The following is a 19,640-nucleotide window of genomic DNA, read 5'->3' as shown; positions in this document are numbered from 1 at the left end:
TCCTCCTCCTCCTCCTCCTCCTCCTCCTCCTCCTCCATTTCTGTTCTGGGGATTGAACTGAAATACTTGTGCTTGCACAGCAAGTACTTTTCTAATAGCTGTCTCTCAGACTCACTGTGGGGTGTGTGTGTATGTGTGTGTGTAACTGGTCATATTCATCCCATCACTCTCTTCTCTTCCCCTCTCCCTCCTGCTAATCTTCCCAAATACCTATTTCAACTTTTATGTCTCACTCCCCTTCATCCCCCCAAAATACAGACTCCACATCTGAGAGGAAACATACATGAGTGAATGGCCCCAGGACCAGTGTTAGTCTTTCTGAATATGGCTTATGTTGCTTAGCATGAGGATCTGATCTCTAGTGTACGTGATGGGTTTTTTAAAGAAAAATTTGTCTTAAGTTGAAAAGATGAGGAAGCCAAGCATCCAGTCAGCCCCTTAGGACATTTCTTGGGTGAGCCAGCATTTGATTAGCTGAAAACTGTTTTTTTCCTGGATGCCATGTCGGCTTCTGGTCAGAGTCAGGCTCAGTTTTCAGATTTCTCTCTGGTTGTTTTAGTAATTGTGAAATGCAACCTACCATTTCCAACTCCAGACATGGTGTTGATGAAGTTTTATTTTTGTATCCATCAGAGGAAACCTCACATGTTGTCCCTTAGAAGCACAAGCCTCTAATACTGCCCTTTCTCCTTACAGAAATACAAAGAGTATGAGAAAGACGTTGCCATAGAAGAAATCGATGGTCTCCAGCTGGTGAAAAAGCTGGCCAAGAACATGGAGGAGATGTTTCACAAGAAGTCTGAGGCAGTGCGGGTGAGTCTTTCAGTATCTGTGCCATGTTGTGCAGAGACACACAGGCAGCTGGCGTTTGGGGACTGGCACTGATGAGCCAGTTGTGAAGTTTGCCCACTACACAGATGTTCCTTCTTATTTCTTCACTCTGGGGGTCAAGAAAAGCAGTTCTTCTTTACCCTCTTCACTCATGGGGTGCCACAGCCAGTTTGTCCTCTCTGGATCTTATGCCTCCACTAAAAGGCTGCAAAGGATTCCACCTTCCCTCTCCCCGCCCCCCAAACTCTGTTATGCTGCCATCCTAACTTCTCTGCTCACTTGGGACATTGTGGTTCACTGGGTAGCTGAAAAACATTTTTAAAAATGATTGCTACAGTGCGGACCTGAACGCCTCAGTTGGGGCGGATGAGGCTGGAAGAAGTTGGATGTTCTCCTTGTTTTGTTGGAGCATTACTGAGATTGCAATGTTTGTATTGATCGAAGAAGAAGCTCACTGTGATTTCATGTCAGCTGGATGAAGGGAACTGCAGGATATATTATGGGTCTTTTGCTTTGTTTTTATTTTGATTGCTAAGTTGGCTTCCTGCCTTATGTTTAACCGTTGGTGCTCAGCTCACAGCTCCTTTTATTCAGTGTAACACTGTAGCCCAGGGCATGATGCCCCCCCCCCCAGATATAGAGTATAGATATAGAGATAAGCCCCGACTTGTCTCACCCAGATGATTCTAGATCCTATCGCATTGAGAATCAAGATTGACTATCACACATGAAGTGTCATCTAGAATTGTGACCATATGATAGAAAAATGTGATTTTTGCCTTCTTGTGTGCTTTCTCTCGAGTCTATTTTCTTTGGATTTCTATGTGTGTGCTTATACTTTTCTTCTTTTCAATTTTGAAAATTATGGCACCCACTTGCCCTTTGAGCCACCTTTTTTTATCCTTTCTTTCACCTGCTCTTTTGTAATTTCTCATGTCACTGTGTTTTGTGATTTCCTTGGACAGCTGACTACATGTTTGTTAATTGATCCCACTGCTTCTGCAGCTACCTGTTTGTCCATTTAAGTTGTTTACAGGTTTTGAAATCAATATTACTGCAGTGAAGGTTCAGGAATATCAACAATAAATCAAGCAATCCTTGGTGATAGCCCTTTAAAGATTTTGCCAGTATTCACCTATCTTGTTTTTGCCAGCCCCCATGGTAGAGGCTCTGTTGCCATCTGCAGTTTATAAAAGGGAGATGGGGAGAAAGAAGCTATGTAGCTGTGCGGTCATGTTGATATGGGGGTCCAGGTCACCAAAGTCTATGATCCTCACCACCTCTCTATGCTTTGTATCCTAGACTACACACTGCCTTCCTTAATGGGAAGTTCCTGAAGGCATCTAAAATGCTCTGAACCTACCTTAAGTTATTTATGCTTAAGAAAACATTTCTGTTTCAGTAAGAGTATGTTAGTTCACAGTCCTTCCAAGTGTCATCTGAATGCTTTTTTTCTGAAACACACACACACACACACATGCACACACACACATAATTGTTTTTATGTTATCATTTTATTTTGTGATTTGGGGGTTCTAAATTTTTTAAATTCCAGTTATATATTCTATGTATATATGTGTGCATATATGTTTTTAGAGGGGAACTTGTTTACCACAGTGTGTATGTGGAGGTTAGAGGTCATGTTGTAGTAGTCGGTTCTCTCTCTCTGCCTTATGGGTCATAGGGATCAGCTTCAGATGGGCTGGGCTGGTAGCCAGTGCCTTTATATGCTGAGCTATTTTTTTGTTGTTGTTGTTTGGTTATTATTATTATTTTGAGACAAGGTCTCTCACTGTGCAGTCAAGGCTGGCTCGGAAGTCTCTCTGGCAGGCCTTGAACACAAGTCCCTCTGCTCCAGACTCCTGGGTGCTAGGATTACAGGAGTGTCACCATATCTGGCTCGTTTTCATTCTGTTTTGAACAGTAATAACAACAGTATTAGTTTCCGTGAAGAAATCTATTGATTTCATTTGTATTTCTTTGCAAATCACAGAATTTTAGGGACAGTTGGTAGATAAGAAAGCCCTGGTGTCAGGAACATGGGGCACTTGACAGAATGCATGTGCAGAGCACTCCTTGGCAGAAGCAGCAGATCCTGGACCTTGACCCTTTTGCAGTGTGCCCTACCCATGGGCTTGGATGTACTAACCAGGATTTCTGTCTTGATCCAAGGTCGGAGGCTGGTGAGTACCTTTGAGCAGGTCCCCATGGATCTTTTTTTTCTGCTCATACCTCCCTGGAGCCATGCAGAGAGTATGTGCTTGATGGTTTACTGAGCACATGATGCACCTGGCCAGGGACTAGAAGGTTATGCTGTGCCATTTAGATTTTGTGTCAACCCTGGGACTTATCATTGTCCTAGAAATGAGCATACAAGCTGAGCTGTGTGAAGTCATTTGCCCAGGTCACACTCCAGGGCTCAGTGGGGTTTAACTTTTGCATCCTCAAGGCAAGAGTACAGCTGTGCTGCTACATATCCCTGAAAAGTCTAATGCCTGCCAACAGAAAGCACTCCATGCACGTCTAGATAAAGCTTTTTCCATCTTATGAACATGTGATAGAGATGGAGTCCTGGGGCTGCAGGAAGCACCTGAATCGGGACAGGAGGGAATAAGAGCTGGCTTCAGCCATTCAGTATTGCCTAATTTTGAAACCATTTTGCTTTAAATTAGTTACATTAAAAAAAAAACTTATTTGATATGGTTGGTACAATTTCGTTGAGAAGGAAAAAGAAAGTGTCCTGTTTGAATGGATGTTCCCAGGAAAAGGCCAGCCTTCACATTCTAAAAGGACTATTTTCTGTATTTTAAAATACGCACACAGACCCTTTGTAAGCAAACTGGATGCCGCCACATCATGGGAGTTGCATTCAGTTTTGTGTGGTTTTCTTCACCCACAGACCTTTGTTGTTGTTGTTGTTGTTGTTGTGAGACTGACCCAGGCTTCATCCTTCCTAGGCAGTGTTCATCCGCTCTGCCACAGCTCCCAGTGGATTTTATCTGGATTCAGTTGAGTATGGGCTAGTCCCGTGTGCTCTTGCACCTCTGTTGGCAGCAGTGAAAAGGCATGGGCCATCTGGAATGAACTGCTAGCTTATCTTGAAGCCAAAGAAGGGATGACTGGGACTCTTCATTTTGTAATGATACCTTGCTTCCTGGGCAGAAAGCTTCATTTTTGGGGTCTGTGAGCATTTGGAGCAGCCAAAGATCTCAGATTTGCCCTGTAGCTACCCTCTGCAGTTTTGCACTCGGATAGCCCAATCCAAAAGGAGGAGGCTCTTTTGCCTGGAATCTTAGCAAGTAGACAATGGGCCAGGAACAGAACAGATTTTAGGACTGTCATTTCCCAAACTCCTCTGCCCCACCCCTAGTAATTTGCATCAGATCACACTCCTGGGGTCCTCTCTTTATCCTTGACAGTGTCCCCAAGCTTATTGGTCTGATATCACTTGTCATTGTGACTTACGAACACATACAAGGAAAACTTGGTTTGCAAACCACAGTGACTATTAAAAGTACCGCTAATGGGTGGAGTACCTTGAAACTGTCTAGAGCTGTAGACTGCCTTTGGCTTACACAGGTAGATTCCATTAGCACTGGGGAAACCTGACTCCAGTAACCCAGACCTTTAACACACACAGCCTGTCATCTCCAGGCTGTTGAACAATGTTGTTCTTTTTCTCTGCCTCTCTGGCTTGATTTCATCATTCCCCTCCATCACTTTGCCTGGTGATTAGTTGAATCAGAGCGATTTTATCATGCTCAGGCCTTATTTGAATTCTTCTCTGCTATGCAATTATCCTATCATAGAAAGTCCTATTTTCTGCCCGTCAGATGTCTGAGGTAAATGTGAAACCTAAAGTGGCCTGCCCATTATATAACCTCTGTCATACGGCTGGTAATGGACTACATGCAACTTTTTCCCCCTTTGGACTAGCAAATTATAAATAACCTTAGGCTCCGTAATTGCCATTAACATAATGGCATCGCCATTATGACAGCTCTTCTTAACTCTATTTTCTAGACAATTTTAATGCCTGGGGTAGTTTGAATAATTTTTGTAAATCCACTCATAGGCTAGCTCCAGGTTGTTTGAAGGAACAAGGCTGCCACTTGCTTTTGTGCACAACTATGCACAAGGCGTTATCTCCCAATTTCTCTATTCAAATATGTACACACTACCCAGCTCTCAATGGATGTTGCCGAGCTGTTGGTATCAAGCTTCTGCCTCCTTTGAATGGCCAAGGAGTGGAATCAATTTGCTTTTAGTTCATCAGCATCTCAAGGAGCCTCTTCAAATGCTGAATTTAGCAGAAATAATATGCACCTGTCTTCTGCCAGTGGCACACTCCCATTGGGCTATTCTAAGTGACACCTGGGCTGCTTGCCTATGACATAAGTCAAAACTTATTTGAGATACTGAAAGAAGGCAAACCTGGCATGGCTCCTCTATTTGCTGAGCCGCTGGCATTAGGAAAAGTGCCCCGATTTCAGGGAAGGCAGAAGACAATGGGTAGACTGTTACCTGGTCTTGGTGATGTGGGCAGGCAGCCCTCAGCCTTTGTCTTTCAGATCTGGCCCTTCACTAGGAGCAACCTAAGCTGTCAATCACCTAAAAAGATCTGCTCTAGCTCCAGGGAACTCTGAACGGGCAGAGCCACTGTGGAGAATTTGTGATTCTTAGGTACACCCTCATTTCTGAATTGTGGCATCAGTAGAGTGGCATTTGCCTTGAGTCATGCAGAGACACTCTGCCTTCACCTTCTAGATTTGGGCAGGCTTGCAGCCCTTCCCCCCTTTTTCTCAGGAGACCTGGTTTCTGCAAAGGGCAGGGTTGACTTTGTGCTGAGTCCTACAGATCTTAGACTCCCATAAACATAAACACATTATCTGGGAGAGGGGAAGGATCATGAAAAGATAGCACATGTTTTGGTAGACAATAAAGCAGAACATTAAGTATTCAAATTACTATTGAAATAATCTGAGGCACCCGGAAGAATGAACTCCAGTGCAGACAGGGAGGAGATACGGGAAGCAGGCTGTAACTGTACTCACGACAGGAACAGTTTGTTGTTTTCAAACCTTTGGGATGAGCTGTTTCATAATTTCCTCCAAGCACTCACAGCTCGTAGCTGAAAATAAACCTAATCCCTTGCCCTTGCTCCGTGATTTCCATTGGTAAAACGAGAAATTGGGCACTTGAAGAGTGTTTTGCTTAAAACCACACACTCCTGCTCCTTGGAAGAACTAAAGGAGACTTAGAGTTCGTGTTCAGGGCTCCGTCTTCCAGCTACCTGCTGTTCATTGTGGAACTGATTCCTATTATAGCAGTGCTGTGGAAAGTAATTGCCGTTGTACAGTAATTCAATTTCAGCGCATTCACGCGTCACTTCCCCGATAGGAGCTTATCTGGAGAAACCTCGGACTTGAAAGCTTTTTATCTAGAAATTCCACATGCCGTGGGTCGTTTTTCCTAGGTAACAGATACAATATTTGCATTTAATAAACATTTACCTTCTCAGAAAAATAGATTTCTTTCCCTTCCAGAAGAGATTTACGCCACTCTTCCAAGAAGCCAGAGGTACTATTAAAGCAACTTTCTTTAGCTGTTTCTTGGCTGATGTATGCCTACATATGTATGATTATAAAATGCATCTACACTGCAGTGTAAATATATACACTGCACACACGGGATGCCGAAGACTGCAAAGGCAGACTCTAGCAGCAGCAGGAGCTAGGAGTGGCTAATATCTATAGGGCTGGGTTGGGAGGGGGGATACTTCTGGCTTCAAAACACTGTTGAGAACTGTTGATAAGACACAGTTGAGAATGAAATCAATAATTTGGTTGATAATTTCTAAACTCTTTCCACACATCCTAGAATATATGAGCAGTGCAAACTGGACACAATTGGTTAGAGATAGAATGAACAAAAGAAAGAAAGAAATGAAGGAAGGAAGGAAGGGAGGAAGGAAGGAAGGAAGGAAAGATGGCTGGATAAGGTTGGATGTGTAGGGAGGGGTTGGATCTGGGATAAGTTGGGAGAGAAAGTGAGTATAATCAAAGCAATTTGTAAAAAATTCTCGAAGAACTAACAAAATTAAAAATTAAAGTTTTTATTTTTAAATTAAAAATTTTAATTAAATTTAAATTTTAAATGAAAAAAATAGCAAACTATTTTTTGTAAAAGTACGAGAAAGGAAATGTTCATAGAATTTCTGCTTCTCTTCTGTAGAAATTAAGTCCATAATGAGCAATTACAAGTTCTCAGGACTAGAAGTCATCAGACACACACACACACATATACACACACACACACACATACACACATATGTATATATGCATATGTATGTGATGTACAGAAACATACACACCAATAAGCCTATTTGCTATGACTTTTCCATTATAACTTAGTCATATGATATAGCAAAACTAATTTACAACTGAAAATCAGTGTGGATGTAAGTTATTAACAGAGTGAAATAAATTAATACCACTTGTCTGCTTAGTAAAACGCTAACATATTTGTTGCTATTTTAAGTTTTGCTTAGATTTAATAGGGCTTACAGAGCCTGGAGAATCAACCATGGAGCCCTCAAAGGTCTGCACTAGGTCCTTTGCATATCTGTTGTGGTTGTTCAGCTTGGGATGCGACCCCTAAGATCAGAAGTGAGGCTGTCTCTGACTCTTTTGCCTCGTCTTGAGACCCTTTTCCTCTTACTGGTTTGCCTCATTCAGCCTTGACGTGACAGGTCTGTGCCTAGCTTTATTGTAACACGTTATGCTGTGTTCAGTGGATATCTCTAGGAGGCCTTCTATTTATGAAGGGGAAAGGAAGGAGCAGTGGATTTAGGGAAGAGGAGAGGTGGGGAGAGTGGGAGGAATGGAGAGAGAGGCATCTGAAGTCTGGATGTATTGAAAAAAAATACTGAAAAAAAATGTCTCTTTTGTGACTGGGCACATACATGCCTTTAATCCCAGCACTTGGGAGGCAGAAGCAGGTAGATATCTGTGGAGAGCAGAGAAACTTCTGAGTGGATATATAAGTAGGATGAAATCTGAGTGAATACCTGTTATTGATAAAGACCAGTGTCTCAGACCCGCGGGAATTGGCAGAGCCTTCCTCTGGTCCATGCTCAAGTGTTGCCAGAGTGTACAGAAAGCATCTACAGCAGCTTTGTCTGCTCTGTGAAAAGATGCTGTGCTGTCAGTGTGAACAGCCTACCTGATTGCAGCTCTTGTATACATGTGTTTGTGGTTTCTTCATCCTCTTGTCACTCCAGTCAGGTCTCCAGGACCAAGCCATTCCTAGATGCCAGGTTTCTGTGAGTTCTAGACCAGCCTAATCTACATAGTGAGTTTCAGGCTGGACAGGGATACACCATGAGACTCTGAGTCAAAATAATAAACAAACTTCTCTCTTTTTCCCCCACAAACCAGACTGATGATTAACTTGTGGGTTTGTCTTTTAGATAAAATGGGCTTGAGATAGCAATGTTAATGATTTTCTTACAAGAAGCAAAGGAAAGCAGCAACTCCCAAATCTATATGCAGATAGTTAGATGAAAGCCAGAAACATCTGTATTGTAGTCTCTAAATGAGAATGTTAGATCAGACACAGACTAAGGGACCAGCAGACAAAACAGCACATAGAAACAAGGACATGAAATCAATAATTACCATGGACACAGATTAAAGAATACATAATAAAATTATAATAAATCAGATTGCCTTCAGCAAAAACAAGTGGCAGTTTACATCTTGATGTCTCTGAGATGTAAAGAGTGACCCAGGGAAAGACAAAAAGATGAAAAAATAAAGCTACTTATACAGATTAAAATAATCCCCCCCCCCCCTTGTTTTAAGAGCTGGTCAGCAGGAGGGCGATATCCTTAGGAATGAAATTTTCTAAAAAATAAAATCTTGCCAGTGGAGCACTTTGACCTTCTTTGGCAAATCCCAGTGAGGGAACCTCAGAGGACAGCTTTCTACCCAGATTTGACCCTGTGTTCAGAGAGTGCCAGGATTACTTCTCCCACTATTATCATCTTAAAAGAGGCAAAAACAGTCTTTTCTTTGGAAGCAGTTTGCTTCCTTTGGGCTTGTTGGAAAAGAATAGAAGGTAAGAGTGGTAGAGATGGAGGAAGAAGCTAGATCAGAGGATGGACAAGATTAGGGAGGAAAGACCTTCCTTCAAATTTAGTCAAAGTCCCAGCACCCGGGAGGCAGAGAAGGGAGGATCCCTGGACTCACTGACCAGCTAGTCTAGCCTAATTGCTGAGGTCCGGGCCAATGAGAGACCCTGTCTCAAGGTGTTCATTAGGACTATACCCGAGATTGTCCACTGTCCTATACTTGCTCACTCATGCAAGCACTCAAGCACATGCGCGCACACACCACACACACACACACACACACACACACACACACACCCATCTATTGAGGTTTTGTCTTTTACTGTCTATTGTAATGCTAAATGCTGGCCTCCAAGACTTGAAGTCTGCACATAGCCCCTGGATCCTTTCCCCAAGTTAATTCTGACTGATGAATAAAGATGCCAAGAGAGCTAATAGCTGGGCAGAGGAGATATAGGTGGGGTGGGGGTTTCTCAGGCTCAGAGAGAGAGGACCATGAGGAGGGAACAGAAGGAAGCTCTCATGAAATAGAAGAATGTGCAGGAGGAGAGCTGCCATGGGCTAAGGGCCAAGAGAATGTGGCCCAGAGGGCTGCCCAGTTGAGTTAGGAGCAGCCCAGATGAAACAGAGTAAGTAATAATGGGGTTATCAATAAAAAGGTAGATTCTAACAGCATGGAGGGTAGGCAGCTGCCCAGCTACTGTGCTGCCTGAGGCATATTTTAAAAAATATAAAGGCTTTCATTCAGGAACATGAATGGTCTAAGGTGGGGAAGAAGCCCTGTGCTGGGATTTTTAAAAATATTTTTTACTATATCCATCCATGCATAAAATAAAACAAAACAAAGAATATAAGAATGTCAAATATTCCTGATTTTTAAAAGCCTTGGCAAGTTCAATTAACATAACTATCAAATGGAAAACCAGCTGAAGCCAGCTGAAATACTAAATGATGTATTTTTTTTTTATCTAATATGTTCCTCATCTTTGAATTTCTCTTTCCCATTTTAGTGTCCTTTTCATTCACTGAGAACTATAGCCTTCTGTGATGGCTGGAAGGAGTTGTATTTTGTGTCAGGTTTATATGCTGCTCATGGGGTAGCTTCCTTGACTCTCCCCATGGTTTAGTTCCTCCCACTGTATCTTGGGGCTTGAGACACAGGGGAATAGCTTACATCAGTCTTAGTGTCTGAAATGGTAATATTCCATCCAACCCCAGAAGGGTCTATGATGTCTTGGTTCTCCCTGCGAGACAATTGCACATTCTAGGGGCTTTTATTTGACCCCTCTACCATGATGGGCGAGAGAGAACAAATGCCCCTTCCTGATGGTGTTTTAATAACTATCCACTTGTTCAGTTTTTAAGCTAAAAGTGAGCAAGGTTGTAACAAGGAAGATCCAGAAAATACAATTATTGATTTGTGCAAGGGCAGGAGAAACAAATGGGTTATCTGGGTCCCAGAAAGAACTCCTCAAAATCCACATGAGAAGACATGGATGCTTGGACACAAAGGCCTGCGGTCGCTACACCAATACTGCTATTCTTTCTGCCTGTATTGTTCAAGGGTTGTCCTTGGAGCCCCATGTTGGAGACCAACACTGTTGACACAAAACTCAGAGGGAACAGGAGGTCATTTGTTATGACCAAATATGAATGATCTTGGCCCAGGACTATGGATTTTGGTTGCTCCAAATAATATGTTTTAGCATAGGAGCAGTCATAAGTGAATACTTAGTATAACAGAAAGAGCCATTTTTATTAACCAAGGCATTTACCTAAGCATTTGTGGTGACATCAGGCAGGGTACAGTTAAGTGGATAGAATGTTGTTGTAAGTTTAAGATGTTGTTGTCTGATGGCATTCTTTGGTTTGGGGTTGATGGAATGCCCTGGTCAGTTAAGTTAAATACCTTTCAAAGTATTGATCCAGTAGTGGAAAGACTGTAAGGGCATATTCAGTAGGTGGGTGTGAGGTGGCTTTTAAGGGGACTTAAGATAGTCTAAGGCAGTGATTTCCAACCTCTGAGTCACAGCCATTGTAAAACGCATATTCCCAATGGTCTAAGGAACTGAGACAATGCTCAGTAGCATAATTGCAGTTATAAAGTATCAATGAAAATAAATTTATGGTTGGAAATTGCCACAACATAAGGAGCTGTATTAGAGGGTCGCAGCATTAGGAAGGTTCAGAACCACTGACCTGAGGCAATTTTGGCTCTGGATCTGGGACATCTCAGCTCTTCACAGTCCCAAAGCTTGAAGCTGTCAGCCAGTCAGCCTTGTTCTTCATTCTATTTGTGAGCTTTTTAAATACTCTGGGAATCTCTGTTTAGAGTGTGTTTAATACCAAGAGGTTGGAAGGCAGCATTTGAAAATAATACATATTGTAAACAATTATACATGATGATGAATATAGGCTTCTCCTACCTTCCATAACTACGGAACAATGCACTTTCTGGTGTTAGAGCCAAACAGCTCTCTCCATACAGAGGTAGACTGTAGGTATTTTAGTCTTACTAGCAATAAGTATCTTATTAGCAGTAACATAGTATCTTAGTAATAATATAGTATCTTTGCCTGTAAAGATTTCTGGCCATATATGTGATGCGGAGTCCAGGGGTTGGCCCTGTGTTGCCAGTTGCTGTAGGATTGGTAAGATAATGTTTCTGCTCTGTCCTCCCACAATGGCCACTAGTCCTCTTTTGTCCTTTGTCACCCTATAAGCAAGAAAGTGGTGACTTCATATCCTTTATGTCATTTCCTCAGTATTGGTAGGACTAAGAGTGTGAGACTAATTATTCCAAATCGGAGAGTGTGGGGTTGAGAATGTGCCAGGCCCATGTGCTAACCTCCTTCTCTAACAGAGAGGTCTGTAGGCTCAGACACTGATTGGCATGTTTTGGGGTCATCCCCTTCTCATTCTCTTTCTGACGTGTACTAGGCTTTCTGTGTGTGGGTGCCAGCTATTTGGATGAGTTCTGGGAAGCCCAACTTCTCAGTACTGGAGCACTGTCATAACCACAGTGTTTTTGGATTTCTCTTCTGTGGGAGAAATTTCTAGTTCCAGGAAAAGGGGAACTTGGCAGCCCCCTCATTTGAAAAGCTTTGTCTGTCTGTTCTGTGCCTTTTGGGTACTTAGGATGAGCCCCCCAAATTGTGTTGACCTACTTTGGTGGCATGGTGGCTTTATAAGTGCCCATGGATACCGTTCTCTCTGCCGTTTTTTGCTGACTGTTGACCCTCTTTCCCTCGTCAAGGCTGTGCTGTGTGTTTGCTTTGTCCCAGCTAACCTCCATTCGGGTGCGTACCACAGTGTCAGAACCTACGTAAGTGCTCTCCAAGGTGTTTTGCTAACTGACTCACGGATCTCAGCTCTAGGGTCAGGAGCAATGATATCTTCAGTGATAAGGGCTATAACTCTCTCTTTCGGCCAGAGACATCTCAAGGAACGAGGAAAGAGAGATACACTGGAGCTGAACAGCAGAGAAGCTGGGGGCCCTTCCAGACCCTTCACTGTCTGTTTTACATGAGTAAGCCATTGGCACATCATCCATGGCAAGCTGTGGCCTGCTTAGGCTAGCTGTGAGTTTTGCCTAATCTCCCCAACAGGGCCTCTCTGGAATTAGGTGAGTGCAAGGGACTGAGGTCTGGTTAGGTCTACTGCTTTGATGTTAAAGATTTCCATAGAGAGCTGAATAAAGATGGATTTTTCTCTTTTTCCCCTTTCCCTCCTTCCTTTTTTTCCTTCCTTAGTGCTTTCTCTCCTACCCTTCTTTCTTTCTTCTCCTGTTCTTTCTCTTTCCTTCTCCCTTTCTATCTCTCATATGAGAGCGAGAGAGAAAGAGAAAACCCTGATGCAGATACAATGATTGCTGGAGAGATGTGAGAAGAAGAAGAAGTCAGCCTTTGGAGACCTTCACTCATCAGAGGAGCTCCCACATGCCCCCCACCCCCAATCCCACTCCCCATCCCTAGACATTCCTCCCTGTGCCTGGCCAGAGCCATAGGCTGGATACTGGAGTGTGGACCTGGATGCTCATGAGCTTGCAGTTAGTTCTCCATACATAGTGGGTACAGAGCATGGGTGGTCTGTACTAGAGGTCTTCATGAACTTAGTGACTACCCCCTGAGAGGTCGCAGAGGAGAGTTTAGAGAAATCCTTGTCACTTCCTGTCAAGAATCCAGCCAGTCCAGATGAGGGCTGCCCTAGTCATGGAGAGTCTGATCAGAACCATTTAAAGTCTCAGCTCCCAGCCATTACCACCCTTGCTGTCCTGATGTTTTACCTCAGTGCCTATTGTTCAGTCCCTTACTAGAACCACGAGTTCATCAGCACAGGAACCTTCACACCCTGTCCTCCTTGTACCCCTGAACTGAGGTTTAACTGATATCTGAATGAGTGTACTTGCCACGGAGGTCATGATGACGTTATGGATGAGCACCCCATGCTGGAGGAAGATTAGTCAGGACAGAGTGGTGAAGAGCTACAGATTTCACACGAATGAGCCATCTGCGCACCACCACCCTGCCACCTCTCTCTGCTCTGCATGGTCTGCTGCTCCTGGGTGTGACCTGTGCAGTTTACATTTGGCTTCTGTTGCAGTACAGAAGAGGAGAAAAAGGGAAACACTTCGCATCTATTGCAGAATGCCATCTTAAATCTACTTCCTACCATTTGTTGCTTGTTTTTACTCTCCCTTTACCAAATCTGATTTCGAAAGCTTTTCAGTGGCTTTGCTTAAGTGGCCCAAGCATCCAGGGCAAGGGAGGATTGCGGCCATGGAATGCTCACCTCATATGCAATTACAATACTGTTTTTTGCCATTAGCCAAAGAGCACTTACGCCTCACCAGGAAGTTTCTGCAGAGACTATGTAACCCTACCGATGCTCTTGGGCTGTCTGGTTCCCTATGTTTAGGCCCTAGGAGCTTCTCTGCAGATGGAGTCCATGCCTAATGCTGCAGCTAACCTGAGCAGGTGGGATGGGCTGGCAGTGGAAGGCAGGGCTGCACAAAGGGGCTTGTTCCAGTTTGGGGTTTTCAAAGTATAATGTTGTTTCAACACACTGGGGCAGGTAGGAAATAATGTCACTTAATTTATACTCAGTCACAGTGAAAGAAATCTCACAAGGTTTGTGGGTGGCAGGAAATTACAGGAAATTACTGACATGTCACCATCAAAAGATCCAAATGACAACATAAAACCATAATAATTGTAGTAATAATAATAACAGTAATAAGAGTCCACCAGCACTGATTGTATAAATTACTAACAGCAGATCAACAGTTTTTGGCAATATTTTGAATGCATACTCACTCTGTGTAAGCAGGGATTGTTGGTAGCATTTGTAACAGCTTTGCAGTCTTTACTCAGTTTCCCCTATGGGGAACAGGAGCAGCTGGGCCTACAAACAGTGAAATTATTTACGCTCTCTAAATTAGGTTAGGAGGGGAAAATGAAAAGGTAGTTAGGGCTTCCTTGGCGCTTCATTTATGCTGCATTCAGCACAGATGACAGCCCTCACTGGTAATCAGAGTCTTTGTTCAAAATCAGCCAGGAGGTCGTTTACTGCATGTCCCCGGCTTGCTGGCTGCTTGAATAGAAGATGTGTACTGCTTTGTACCATCAGGAACAAATATGAAGAGATTTCTTCATATGCTTTTAATTGATTTTTTTTTTATGTCAGTTGGTGAGAAAAAAATAAAAATCAACGCATGGGGTAATAGCCTCTCTTGTTCCACACAGTGACTCTGAATCATTTTGTCAGACTCAAGGCAGACAGCTCGAGAATCCTGGAAGCTGAGGGTGGAGGTGGGATGAGGATCTAGGTCATCGCAGGAGTTGCTTGTAGCCAGGGAGATGTCTTCTCGCCCCCAAGCATCGGGGTGAAACTTGTAACTGGGCTGATAGTAGCTCTTGGCATATTCATACAAAAGTGAGTGGACCAGGAGCTCAAGCAGGAAGCTGAGGAGCTTGCAGGAAAGCAGAGCATGCAGGCAGCTCCATTGGCCTCCCTTGGGTGCAGTGGAGCCCAGTCTGCATACTCGCTTACTCCCTACCTGCCTCCGCAGCCTGTCATTATAGTCTCTGAGTCATGGCCTGCCCATAGTGAACAAAACTTGTGCTTCGTAGCGGGAAACCAGAATTGGCCTCTGGGGTCAACTGTGATATAGAGATTTAGTTGTAGGGGAGACTCGGATTTTGCTTGGCAAAGGTGAACATGAAGTAGAATTGGTAGCTATTGCCCTACTCTGGTGTATGAGAGTTTGTATGTACAATGTATGCGATGGTGAGCCAGTTCACCCTTATGGTATTGCTTTATAGTGGAGATGGCAAAGAAACTGTAAACCTGTTCCAGAATTATATGCCTGTGGCTCCAGGCCTGTCCTGTTCTGGTTTATATAGGCTTTGAGGGGGAAAAGTTATATATAAAACTAGAAAAACACTGTTACTTTTATATAGCTGTAAATGGTATTGTAGGTCTGTTTTTATTTATTGTTACAGATAGTTCATATGATAACAAGATCTTGTCAAAAAAGCAATGCACATACATTGCTACAAGTGGCTTAAACAAAAATCTGTATCTCTATAAAAAAAAATTGGAAGAATAAATTCCTAAAGTTTGCAGTTACTTAAAAGAAAAACTTTATGTATATATAAAAGCCACACAGATTTAAAGCTTGAGAATTGAAGGGGTGTGGCCCTCCAGGGCTCTGCTCACACAGAGCTGCAGCCAGCATGAATTGCCCACTTGGCTGATAGCCACTCAGCTCCCAGGCATAGCCATTCCTATGTTTGTCCTTCAAAGCACTGAGTTTCTAACTCACACCTTCATCAGTCAGAAATGGTTCCAACCTCATTTGGGGACCATAACAGTTATAAGCAGATATCATTTGAAATCCCAGCTCTTGTAATCACCACACCTACCATGTGAAAGCTAGCTGGAGACATTTGCCATAGTTGTTATCCTTGTGGCTATCGTAGATATCAACACGGCCATCGTGCTCCTGAGAGGTTCTGTTGCTGCTTCCGTGTGAAAGGTCCCCCATTGGCTCTTGTGCTCAGACACATGATCCCCAGCTGGTGGCACTGTTTAGGACAGTAGGAAGTGGGTCACACCACACTGGCTTTGAGGTTTTACTTCCTGTCTCCACTTCCTGTGTGCTCTTTGTGTTCTGACTGTGGATACAATAGAGCAGCCAACTTCTAGCTCCGAAGCCATGTCTCCTTTGTCATGGTGACCTGTGTCCCCTGAAACTGTAAGCCAGAACAAACTCTTCTTTCGTAAAGTGCTTCTTGTAAGGTATTTTGTCACAGCCGTGAGAAAAAATAACTACTATCCATTGTCATTTGCTTAGTTCTGTGCATATGCATCATGCTGTTTAAATGCTATACCTCTGCGAAATTAAATCAAAAGACTATTGAGTGGGACCTTTGGAAGATGATTCCCAGCCTTGGTAATACAGTGTTTTAAGGTGATATGGGACTCGTCTCTCTCCAAATCCCAGCTCAACTTTATCTTGAGGTTTTCTTCACTTCTAGTAGTTTAGGACTCCAGTCTTTGTTTAGGCTCTTAGCTAACAAGAGTCTTCCTAGTTTTGTTAGGTGTTTTCTCTTAGTCTTGAAGAAATCCCAATCTGATGGAAATAATTCCCAGTCTGATCTCATCGTCAGGATCCGAAACAAAATAAAACAAACAACAACCAAAACCACCAGAGTGACACTCCTCTTCCCTGACCGTACACTAGAATGATGACTGAGGCCGTATCTCTCAGGTGGAGGAGGAGATGAAAAATGCTCAGAGCCACTGCATTTGAATATGCAGCACTTATCTTGCTGTGCAGGCAACTTATAGAAAAAAAAATAATTAATCAAACTTCATTCTAGGAAAAGAGCATTAAGCCTCCATCAACAACAACACAGAGACCTCCCTGTGACAGGGGCACAACAATAAAGGAGTCATTTTAGCAGAATTAACAGGAAGAAATTAGCCCCACATATCCTTCCTTTTTATCACAGTGCGGTGCATTTACATATTTTGAAATTTCACATTTGCATAGTCAATGACTTTAAATTAGACTCTCGCATCTCCTCCCTGATGTTTGTCATGTGTGTAACTTGTCTTAATAACTGAGTTGTTAGAATTTAAAATAACAGCTATTTAACCATCGCCGCCCTGCACCCCCCCTCCCCAACACACAGCACCTCATTACTGTTGAATTATTTTAGGCAGCTTTACCGAGATGAACTTCACATATGCTTGAGACACATGTGGGTACACATGTATGTCTACTTAGGCTATTCGGAAACAGAATGCATGCAAGTATAAATCAATTTTAGGCTTTCTGATTTACCTGGTCATTGCAGCTGGGGATGGGATGGTCAAGGGAAGCTTGGAATGAAGGCCCACTGGGAGAAGGATGAAGTGTATATTTCTTTGAGAATGCCTGTCATCTCAAGAAGAAAGAGTACAAGCTCAAGAGTAGAGATGCAATTTATTTGTTTCCTCTTTCTGTCTTAAGTTACCTTCATCTATCCATCACTTGTATGAAAGTGAGCAGTGCTCACCAACCTGGCACCACTTTTCCAGGATGGGCTGTTTGCTATGTTGCCCTGAGACCTCAGGCTACCCATGGTTAGCAAGATCCCTTGGGTAGACATCTATTGGGTTAGAAGAGAAGAGGAGAGAGAGAGAGAGAGAGAGAGAGAGAGAGAGAGAGAGAGAGAGAGAGAGAGAGAGATCTACTTTAGGTGGTGCCTAAGTAGGGCAAGGGGAGAGCAAAGGTCACTGACCACCTTCTAGGGTGACATATGGCTCAGAGCAGAGGTTGTGTCAGGTGAGGGATAGAGAGTAAAGTAAGAAGTGGAGAAAGGAAACAGTTGCTGGTGAGGTTAGCATCTAGCAAAAGCAGGGGCTCTTGGGAAGTCTGTGAGGTGGAACTCATGAATGGTGAAAGTGGTTCATTTCTGTGTTTCTTTGAATACTTGCTTCTCCCTGAGGAGAACAGGGTTGGGTAGCATCCACAGTGCATGGGGCCCACTGACCCAATACTTAGAAACAATGCTTGCAGATCCCAGAAGCCTGTTCACAAAGACCCTCACTTTACATCCAGCCCAGTTAACAGATAGACCAGCTTAAAACTGTCCTATTTTTGAGGAGTCTGTTACCCAACAAGGGTAATTAGTGGCTGGAAGGAACCTAGTAGGGACCAGCCCAAGAGGGACTTATTAACTCTGTATCACACTGAGCCTCGGTGCTGTAAGCTGTTCTAAAGAAGAAGCCTGTAATTTGCTGACTTTCAGTAATGGCTTCTTAAAACAAGTGTTCTCAGTCTGTCTCAGGGGTCTTGGCATTTAAAGAGGCTGGCCTTTGGAATGACCCTCTCTTCTGGAAGCAGGGCCACAGGGCATTTGCCTACTGTATATCTTCTGTTTCTGAGGCTTTTATCGGTACAGATACTCAGGAAGCCCCTGGGAGACTGGCTCACTGTTTGTTTGTGGAGCAGTGTATGTGACAGCCTGATACGTGGACAGCTACGGATGACTACCACCCTTGTGAGACCTGAGCCCCATTCTCGGTTTCCTCATCTGTAAAATGGGCATTCTGACATGTGGCCAGGCCCTGTTCAGGACAGTGGTAGGTTAGTGCTTATGAGTCCAGGGCACGTATTCCTTGTTTGACATAGAAACAGCCATGTAGCTGACCTTAGAACCAATGTGGGAAGAAGTGAGGAAACACGGCACAGCATGAGCCTAGCATCTTGGCTGTGAGGAGATCTTGTGAGTGTGAATTTTATCAGCCATGTTAATGTGAGGCAGTACAGGCCAGAGGGACCTGGATCTGACCCCCTCTCTGCTATTTAATAGGTTAAACCATCTTGACTGATGCACTTGAACTTCTTTTTTCTGCAATGTTGACAGCTATGCATCAGGGTTACAATGCCTAGCCAATATGAGAAACTTTCTATACAACGCTCTTTACCCCAATGTCTGTATTTTACAGTGCTATCCTCCAAGCAAAACAGCTGCTCTATTCATCAAATCAGCTGTGCTTGCTTGCAAAGGGAATTGTTGTAGGTTCTGACGGTATGGATATTCCCTCATAGAAGGAAGGGCTGAGGAGGTCAGTGGATTCTCACCTAAGTATCCAGCCACAGCTCCCAGCCATTTGCATGCAATTTATCCTAATAGCATATGGCTTCATGGTATTTAGGAGGGGCTAGAGAATATAGACTGGGGAAGGTCCATGGAAAGGAATTTTGCCTATGGGGAGGTGATCATCCATTTTGGGTAGAGACTTCCCAGTGTGTCAACTTTAAGGTCACCCATGCCCTGTAAGTAAATGTAATATACTCACTGGTTCCACAGGGTGAGCTTTGGTGGACTCCAACTTTGATTTGTCATTGGGACCCTATGAGAAATGTTTTTTTTTTTTTTTTTTTTAATGTATCCTCTAGGGAAGGAATTTTATAATAGCAGCCTGGTATGTGGTTACTTCATCAAGACTGCTGTTATTAGTGCCCTAATTTAGAGGGTTATTGGACAGAGCCATGTTGAAATGCTTAAGAGCAGTAGTTGGAGAAGTTTTAAAAAATCACATTGTGGTTGACTGTAGGCCACAGCAACATGGAGACCTAGAAGGGAGGCTTTTGAAGACTACAAATAACAGCAGGAGA

General features: G+C 43.4%; 1 protein-coding gene across 2 annotated transcripts in view; it reads left to right on the top strand.

The window, feature by feature from the left end:
- Cacna2d3 (calcium voltage-gated channel auxiliary subunit alpha2delta 3) overlaps positions 1 to 19,640 on the top strand; it is an 816,591-nt gene that overhangs the window by 188,516 nt on the left and 608,435 nt on the right. For both annotated transcript variants that reach the window (XM_031361417.1, XM_031361418.1), the window contains exon 3: positions 697 to 813. In XM_031361417.1, the coding sequence (XP_031217277.1) occupies positions 697 to 813 (117 nt within the window). The remainder of the gene's footprint in view (positions 1 to 696; positions 814 to 19,640) is intronic.

The sequence above is a fragment of the Mastomys coucha genome, unplaced genomic scaffold, assembly GCF_008632895.1.
Source record: "Mastomys coucha isolate ucsf_1 unplaced genomic scaffold, UCSF_Mcou_1 pScaffold9, whole genome shotgun sequence".
Lineage (NCBI taxonomy): Eukaryota > Metazoa > Chordata > Mammalia > Rodentia > Muridae > Mastomys > Mastomys coucha.
This window is presented reverse-complemented; position numbering and strand designations above follow the sequence as displayed.